Source organism: Trachinotus anak, unplaced genomic scaffold (genome assembly GCF_046630095.1).
Source record: "Trachinotus anak isolate AG129_WGS33_773 ecotype Australia unplaced genomic scaffold, CSIRO_AGI_Tana_v1 ptg000013l, whole genome shotgun sequence".
Lineage (NCBI taxonomy): Eukaryota > Metazoa > Chordata > Actinopteri > Carangiformes > Carangidae > Trachinotus > Trachinotus anak.
Window position 1 is genome coordinate 29,196,688 of NW_027273864.1, and position 9,411 is coordinate 29,206,098.

The window sequence follows — 9,411 nt, forward strand, 5'->3', positions numbered from 1 at the left end:
CTCAAAAGTACGTTTATCTCAACAGTACTTTTCTCTCGGTACATTTATCAAGAGTACTTTCTCTTTGTACTTGTATGTCGAGAGTACTTTTTTTTCCAGTACGTTTATCTCAAGTACTTTTCACAGTACATTTACCTCAAGTTCTTTTTACAGTGTGTTTATCTTAGGGGGTTTTCTCTCTGTACTTGTATCTCAAGAGTACTTTTTTCAGTACTTTTATCTCAAAAGTACTTTTCTCTCAAGTACTTTCCTCACGGTACATTTATCAAGAGTACTTTCTCTTTGTACTTGTATCTCGAGAGTACTTTTTTTTCCAGTACGCTGATCTAAACAGTACTTTTCTCTCGGTACATTTATCAAGAGTACTTTCTCTTTGTACTTGTATGTCGAGAGTACTTTTTTTTCCCAGTACGTTTATCTAAACAGTACTTTTCTCTCGGTACATTTATCAAGAGTACTTTCTCTTTGTACCTGTATGTCGAGAGTACTTTTTTTTCCAGTACGTTTATCTCAACAGTACTTTTCTCTCGGTACATTCATCAAGAGTACTTTCTCTTTGTACTTGTATGTCGAGAGTACTTTTTTCAGTACTTTTATCTCAACAGTGCTTTTCTCTCTGTACATTTATCAAGAGTACTTTCTCTTTGTACTTGTATGTCGAGAGTACTTTTTTTTCCAGTACGTTGATCTAAACAGTACTTTTCTCTCGGTACATTTATCAAGAGTACTTTCTCTTTGTACTTGTATGTCGAGAGTACTTTTTTTTCCAGTACGTTGATCTCAACAGTACTTTTCTCTCGGTACATTTATCAAGAGTACTTTCTCTTTGTACTTGTATGTCAAGAGTACTTTTTTCAGTACTTTTATCTCAACAGTGCTTTTCTCTCTGTACATTTATCAAGAGTACTTTCTCTTTGTACTTGTATGTCGAGAGTACTTTTTTTTCCAGTACGTTGATCTAAACAGTACTTTTCTCTCGGTACATTTATCAAGAGTACTTTCTCTTTGTACTTGTATGTCGAGAGTACTTTTTTTTCCAGTACGCTGATCTAAACAGTACTTTTCTCTCAGTACATTTATCAAGAGTACTTTCTCTTTGTACTTGTATGTCGAGAGTACTTTTTTTTCCAGTACGTTTATCTCAACAGTACTTTTCTCTCGGTACATTTATCAAGAGTACTTTCTCTTTGTACTTGTATGTCGAGAGTACTTTTTTTTCCAGTACGTTTATCTCAACAGTACTTTTCTCTCGGTACATTCATCAAGAGTACTTTCTCTTTGTACTTGTATGTCGAGAGTACTTTTTTCAGTACTTTTATCTCAACAGTGCTTTTCTCTCGGTACATTTATCAAGAGTACTTTCTCTTTGTACTTGTATGTCGAGAGTACTTTTTTTTCCAGTACGTTTATCTCAACAGTACTTTTCTCTCGGTACATTCATAAAGAGTACTTTCTCTTTGTACTTGTATCTCGAGAGTACTTTTTTCAGTACTTTTCAGTACATTTATCTCAAGTACTCAAGTACTCTTTGTACTTGTATCTTGAGAACATTTTTGCTTCAACTTGAGTAAAATTCAGAGTATTCTGTCCACCCCTGGTGAAGCCATTAAACACTATTTGAGTTAAGTGGTTTCGCTGAGGGACAGGAGGAGGAACTCTTCTGATCAGGATCTACAGAAAAGAAACAGACAAACAGTTAACAGAGGAGATTCAGTTGTTTCAGTTTAATGATCTCATTGTGTTTTCCAGACACTGACACTGGAGCCGACCATCGAACACTGCACATCCTACACCTGTGAAATCACTGCATCACATTTAATCATGTGACCATTTGAGTTTCAACCAGAACAGAATTATTAAACAAAATCTAATTGAAACTGACACTGACAACGAAAATAATTGTAATCCTAAATAGTTGTTTCTTAAAATGATCTATTGCCTTTTTTCAATAATCAATTATATGTTCATTAAATGTCTTAAAATGGTTAAACAATCTGTTGCACAAATGCCATATTTTTGGCCAACACCTGCTGCACAGGAACCAGACCATGTTTGGCTTTTTGGTTTGATACTTTAATAATTAATCAATTTTAATAACGGCTGGTGTTTTAATTTTCTGTGAGTGGACTAATCACTTAATCGACCAGCTTCAGTATTAAAAGTGCTTATGTTATGTGATAGTCAACAGTTGCAGTTTACTTTCACAAAACCAGTTTTGGAGGGAAAAACTTCAGGCCTCACTTCCTGAAATCAGCGTTAAACCAGAGGCCTCAGAGTGCACTGGTTCTTGTATTGGATGTTAATAAAAACAGAACAGTTTATGTCTCAGGAGACAAAAGAGCTGACGACACAGATCAAAGTATCTGTTGTATTGATGTCAGCATGTTATGAATATGTTGATAGAATCAATCTTTTAAACGTACCTTTCTTCCTGCGATTGATGATGTACCTCACACCAACAAATAGAGCTTGAGCTGCAGCGAGAGTTAGAACTCCAGAAAACCAGCCACCTATGAACACACTGGTAACATGACAGGGCTTGTCCTCGAAGAGTTTCTCTGAAACAGAATGAAAACCTGGTGTGACGCTCAGAATGGACGTGTATGTAACATTGTGTACAACACACTGGTTATAACCTACAAATGCACAACTACAGTGTCCCTGCTCCATGAAAAATAAAACGACAACATGCAGATTAAAACCACCACTGAGGGGAATCTCACTTGGCACAGTGATCTCAGCATCAACAGCGTGGCCGATCTTCTCCTGCTTGGCTACACAGTGGAAACAGTTGGTCCTGGTCGTGCTCACAGTAGTTCTGAGGATAACGCTGTAACGACCTCCTCTTACTGACACGACTGGCTCCTCAGCACGAAGAGTATTTCCATCACTGTCCTGCCACTGGACCATCGGCTCTGGAAAAGCACCGTGAAGCTCACACTTCAGCTGCACCCCGTCGTCTGTGATGTTACAGATGGAGACATACGGCCTTGGAGATGCACCTGTGAACACAGGATCAAGAATAATTTACAAAGGACAGTTACATCATAAATCAAAATTTTTCCACATTCATGTGTTCATCTCTCTTTTTACCTTCCAGGTTTTTAGCGACTGTTCACTAAGTTTATCACAAAGGCAGATAAACACTGTTCTATCTTTAGTTGTGACACAGATAACAGGATGATTGTGTGATTGGCCAACACAGCGCACTGCAGGACGATGCCACAGTGTTTTGCAGAAAAACCTGAACCAGATTGTAAGTGCTGTTGTATCTGTGTTAAGATAATCATTCATAATTTCATGTAGTTAAATAATTTAGATAAAATGTTAAATAAGTAAATTCATGTGTTAAAAACATGAGTTAATTTCATAATGTATTTAATAAGTTTGTTTCTATCGGAGCTGTTGTGTTTCGGCCCGGAATCAATGTTCATTACTTGTGTGCCGCCACGGCAGACTTAATTGACGCAGCACTGTAATGCTAGACTGCTAAGCATGGCCTAAAGCGTGTCAAGAACCTCTCTTCATGACCAGCGGCTAACGAGGTATTTTTCTTTGTGTTAGTGATGCATTTTGTTTATGTTTACACAACACAACATTTATGATTTTATTTACTGATTATGATTTTATTGTTGTGAGCTGATATATTTGCATATTTGTATTAACAGTTCTCACGGCATGATGGCATGAATGCACAAGGCATAAGGGAATAAATGCAAAAGGCATAACGACATGAATGATGAAGAAGAAACAAAATTAAATGCCAGTAAGAACAGAACCGTGTGTGTGTCCTGACGAGAGCTATACAGATTAAACTTTTCTTAGAGAGCAACCCTGCATCGTTGAGCGTAATCAACTGTGTGATGAGCCGGGCCAAAGGTTGACACATTATTATTATCAAAATGTTAAAAGATCAGGTGAAATCAAAGGTGAGTCCTGATTTTTAATGATGTCAATCCAATGTACATCTGTAATGTGTGCAATAACTCTGTCACTCAGAGGCTGAATATTAATCAAATATTTAGACACTGAAACTTCACTTATACACAGGTATTGTCCTGTAGCTGCTGTTGGTGGATTATTCTATGAACATATTCATATCTCATCAATGTTCCAGGTTCTTTAGGATGTTGACCAATCTAGGAGTTTGGCTAGCTAATTTGAAGCATAGCAAATCATGGCAGAGATACACTGAGTGTATGTGCTGTGTTAATTGTGCCCCCTGAAAACAATGGTAGACTGACAGGAACAGGTTGTTGGTGTTATTATCAGAGGGTTTGACCTACTGCAGTTAAACCATAATACTGACTAAAGCTAAACAATCAAAATATTATCAAAATAGCAACATGAAGTGCAACATTCAAATCACAGGAATTTTTCTGATAATGGTAGAATGTGTCACAACATACCATAAATGAAGCAATGAACCATTGTGGTGCTGCTATTATGTTTTTTTTCAGTGGAAATTAAATGCAAAAATGACCATTCCAACTGAAATCGTGACTTATATCACAACTGCTGCCAAAACGATAATTTGGGGTTGGGTTTTTGGGTTTTTGGTTTGTTTTTTTTTTTTATATTGAGCCTTAACGTTGACTCATCACATCAGCATTTGGAAAACAGTCAAAATAATGTTCCTGGTGTCTACAGGCAGTTTCACTGTAATTGCTATGGAAATGGAAACATTACAGGTCTGTGTAACACGTGTAATATTTCTGTTTGAAACAGTGATACTGTCTAGTCGAGGAGAGTCGAGTGAACATTGTGTTTCTGTGCCCAAACAACCTCCGACAGATGATAAAGGTAGATGTAGAAATAGATGACAAAGTCAGAACTTTGTTTGTATTTACAATACAGCACTGTAACTCTAATAGATATTTTTAAAAAAAACAATTCTTATATTAAAATTAGATCTCAAAATTAAAATCTCATAATTACGACTAAGATTAATTGGTATTTATTGTCAAGAGGAACTGAACTTGAACATAGGACCTGCTGTGCATTTTTGGTAGGAGGTAAAAGTGCTTTAAAAGCTCCATCCAGTCTAAAGGTAGATGTCCATGTGTTTGTGATTATAAAGCAGGTCTAGGTTCTATATTAATACTGTTAAAGTATCAAAGCCTCAGTCCACAGAGAAATGCACACAGCCTGTATTCAGAAACTGAGCCTTAAAACTCTCTGGAACTTAGTGATGTCACAACAAAGCAGTCACTGCTCTCAGTATACCCCAGACCCCGCCCACCCAAGCCCACCATCTAACCCTGCTGGATTTGGTTTCTCTGAGTGTTTAGCTGAAATCTGCTCTATTGGAGAAAAAAGTCAGCCAATAAGAAGGCTCAGAGCCTCTCTTCTGAAACTGAACATGGAGGTACACACATTACGGATAAAGATCTGTGAAATCATCACTGACCTGACACGACACCAGCTCTGTCTTTAAGGGTAAGTTCTGAAAGGCAAAGATTAAAATTAGTTTTTGCCCAATGCACGTTAGTGACATAAGTTCATGATTAAAGACACATGGATTGTCTTATGTCCATCATGATGAAAAACTGAGCATGTGTGCTCACACTGCATGTTGTTTGTCATCAAGAACGCTAAAAAGATTATGTACTATGTTTAGAATGACATTTCTACCACGTTTCATTCTTGACTTATTGTGTTTACAGAGTCACAGATTACCTTGGTGGTGGGACATAAAAATCTAAAATGGGTTGGGGAAAACTGTGAGCAGAGGTGCTAGTTCACACAGCAAAAGCCATTTATTAAATGTGTTGAGAAAATCATCTCATAACTAAATTGATCAGGAGACAAGAGTCTGAGCCTGTATGTGCAGTAAATATAATGCTACAGCTACAGCCAGCAGGCAGTTATACAAGTTCAGCATAAGGACTGAAAACACCATCTGCTGGCCATGGTACACACCTCAAACCTCCCTGTGCAGTTTCATTTGTCTCTTGCGTCTGTCAGAGGATAAACATGCACAAGTGATGGCATACACAGTCCTACCAATGGTTTCACACTATTCCACACATCTACAGGTGGTGGTAACACACACAAGGATACACCACAATGCAGGAGAGAAAAAGACTGCAAACTAGTAAACATGGATGTAAAAACTGCAATTTTGTTTGCATGCAATCTTAAGTCAGGTGGTCGAGTAGTAAGCAGGAGCAAACAGCAGAATTCCCACAGGATGCAGAGACAAAGATGTTACAGGCAGCAGGATAACACATGAGGCACCGACTCACATGTGACTGTTCATATGGGAAGAAAATCCACAGAGAGGTAAAGGAGGAAAAGATAGAAAAGTTAGAATTTGCTCTAGTGTGTGGGAAATGAGCATCACAGGTTCCCTTCTTTCAGTCTGTTTGTTACCAAGTTAAACATGATGTAACCTCAGACAACACACTGGATGAGGACATCATCAGTACCATAGTCTTTTCTGGAGTACTGCAGTACACAGTGTATTGACCAGGTGACCATATCAACTCTTCATTAATTGGCCAAATTGACCTAAATTATTCACCTAACAGAAAACCATAGTCCAGACTCAGATTACACAATCAAACACACAAAAAATGCCTCATTAATAATCTGGATCTGCCAACATATTAATCCTCACAATAAAGTGATATAAATATGATCATCATGGCAGATAACATGACACGTTAGTTCTGTCTGTAACACACACACACACACACACATACACACACCTTTCACTCCTGTATACACGTGTAACTAAAGTCTCCTGCTCTCTCTCTTTTAATACGCGTTCTCCACATTTGTGAACTATTTTATTAAAGTACTCACCAACAACAAGCTCAATGTAAAACGTCTCTGCCTTTGGCTTAAGACGTGGAAAAGCACAGGTGTAGTTTCCGCTGTCGGCCATCGTTGTGTTTTGGATAATTATGGAGGTGTTGCCAAACTTCAGTTGTTCTTGGAAATGTGAGATCCGTCCACTGAACTGCTCATCCTGACCTGAAAGGTCATTGTTGTAATGCTGGCCGGCATCGTACATGAACACCTCCTTCTGACCATCTTTTTTCCAGTCGAACAGTTTTGCCTCCATGTTCTCCTTGGTACTTGGAGAGCAGGGTAAGATGGCATCATTCCCTTCTGCTACAACCACTTTGATGACATCCATCCCTGAAAGAAGAAGAGTATTTTGTGTGTAAATAAAGTAGCAAAACATCCACTAACATTTACTCTGAAACACTAGTTTATCACAACAATGTTGTGTGTTGTTAGCACCATAAGTTTTGTGGTGCGACAAAGATGTCTCTGCCTGCAAATCATGTTCTCCAGACGTAAAGGAACATGCTAGTTTGCTCACAACAATTTCAACTGAACCGTATATACACTCACCGGCCACTTTATTAGGTACACCTGTTCAACTGCTGGTTAGCGCAAATATCTAATCAGCCAATCACATGGCATGTTCAAAGTCACATTTAAGTGACTTTGAACATGCCAGACAGACTAGTCTGAGTATTTCAGAAACTGCTGATCAACTGGGATTTTCCCACACAACCATCTCTAGGATTTACAGAGAATGGTCTGAAAAAGAGGAAATATCCAGTGAGCAGCAGTTCTATGGGAGAAAATGTCTTGTTAATGCCGGAGGTCAGAGGAGAATGGCCAGACTGCTTCGAGCTGATAGGAAGGCAACGGTAACTCAAATAACCACTCGTTACAACCAAGGAACGCAGAAGAGCATCTCTGAACGCACAACATGTCGAACCTTGAAGCAGATGAGCTACAGCAGCAGGAGACCACAGCGGCCACTCCTGTCAGCTGAGAACAGGAAACTGAGGCTACAGTTCACGCAGGCTCAACAAAACTGGACAACAGAAGATTAGAAAAACGTTGCCTGGTCTGATGAGTCTCAATTTCTGCTGCGACATTCAGATGGTAGGGTCAGAGGTCAACAACATGAAAGCATGGATCCATCCTGCCTTGTATCAACAGTTCAGGCTGGTGGTGTAATGATGTGGGGGATATTTTCTTGTCACACTTTGGGCCTGTTAGTACCAACTGAGCATCATTTAAACGCCACAGCCGACCTGAGTATTGTTGCTGACCATGTCCATCCCTTCATGACCTCAAACCATTTTAAACTGGTTTCTTAAACCTAACAGGTGAGTTCACTGTCCTCAGACGACCTCCACAGTCACCAGACCTCAATCCAATAGAGCACCTTTGGGAAATGGTGGAATTGGGTTGAGTTGCATCGTGGATGAGCAGCCAACAAATCTGATGCTGTCATGTCAATATGGACCAAAATCTCTGAGGAAAGTTTCCAGCACCTTGTTGAATCTATGCTAAAAGGGGTCCAACCCGGTACTAGCTAGGTGTATGTGTACACACCGAGCTCTGTACCAAACAAGCAGCTTCCTGAACATGTAAAGAATGTGATTTTAATTTGATTTAACCATACTGCAGTTCTGATACCATTTCGATTAATTGTTCAGTCCTACTATGAACTAAGACATCTCACAAGCAGACTCCGCCAGCTAGCCGTTAATGTAAAACTACTTAGCAATGGCTGCGGCCGCGGTAACTCAAAGGCCGCTAAATTAGCTACCTGCTAAGATTTGAGCTTGTTGACACTCCTGTCTTACCGTGTCCATGCCCCCTTGTCGTCCCAGTCAAAGACAGGAGACAGATGAAGGCGTACAGAGGCGTCGGAGTCATTGGGTTAACCCTGGTCTCGATGCTAGCGCTTCAAAGCTAACTAGCTAACTAGCTGCTACCTGCAACCAACGTTAACAAACTTAACACTCGTATAACTGAGCACTGCTATACTTGACCTGTCGAAAACCAGCACGTTAATGAGTATTTAACGGGAGTGGACCACAGACGACAAAAACAAACACTTTGCTGCAGCAGCCTTTCGACGCGAAGTCGCCCGGAAGTTCAGTTTATCCCCCGGTCCACCGTGACGTCACCATTGGTTTGTGACGTCCCATCCGGTTACACCCCAAACCATGGATGTATTATAAGACTTATACTATATATACTACTTATATAGAGAGAGACAGAGGGTGTGTGGGAGGGCGGCCCAGAGTCCTGTAAAGCTACATGAACATTATCATTCCACTTCGTCTCAAATAAATAATAATAAACCTTATTCTCAGACTTCAAATCTGTGCTCTGCTAAACATGTTTCACACTAATGAAAATGACAATGAAGCCAAAGCACAGTGAATGCTTTCCCCAGTCTTTACTGAGGTTTCCCCTGCTGTGGAGAGGATGCACTTCATCAGAGTGCAAACTAGCAACACTTGCTATACTTGACTATACAGAAACTGCATGGCCAAAAGGTTGTGTTTTTATCCAGAGAATAAGTTGCAACGACAAAATGAACTTCATATAAAGCACTTGAGCGTCTAAATTAAATAGCTTCTT

The 9,411-nt window shown here is 39.4% G+C and overlaps 1 protein-coding gene across 2 annotated transcripts; it reads right to left on the minus strand.

Annotated features, from left to right (window-relative positions):
- Positions 1-1,205: 1,205 nt before the first annotated feature.
- On the minus strand, positions 1,206-8,963 carry LOC139630238 (V-set domain containing T-cell activation inhibitor 1-like). Of its 2 annotated transcripts, XM_071493483.1 has the most exons (6): positions 8,625-8,963; positions 6,811-7,149; positions 5,411-5,446; positions 2,724-3,002; positions 2,424-2,558; positions 1,206-1,671 (listed from the first exon to the last, which is right to left on the minus strand). In XM_071493483.1, exons 1-6 carry the CDS (start codon positions 8,695-8,697, stop codon positions 1,607-1,609), a joined length of 927 nt encoding a protein of 308 aa, XP_071349584.1. In that variant the 5' UTR covers positions 8,698-8,963; the 3' UTR covers positions 1,206-1,606. The 2 variants fall into 2 exon arrangements, with proteins under 2 accessions (XP_071349584.1, XP_071349587.1); XM_071493486.1 differs by lacking the exon at positions 5,411-5,446.
- Positions 8,964-9,411: the final 448 nt, after the last annotated feature.

Excerpts from the sequence above, each read along its gene's own strand:
- LOC139630238 (XM_071493483.1), bottom strand. The coding sequence starts at position 8,697 with ATGACTCCGACGCCTCTGTACGCCTTCATCTGTCTCCTGTCTTTGACT. Across the intron at positions 7,150-8,624 it reads GACAAGGGGGCATGGACACG|GGATGGATGTCATCAAAGTG; the intron begins GTAAGACAGGAG and ends TTCTTCTTTCAG. Across the intron at positions 3,003-5,410 it reads CAGAGCTGGTGTCGTGTCAG|GTGCATCTCCAAGGCCGTAT; the intron begins GTCAGTGATGAT and ends CTGTGTTCACAG.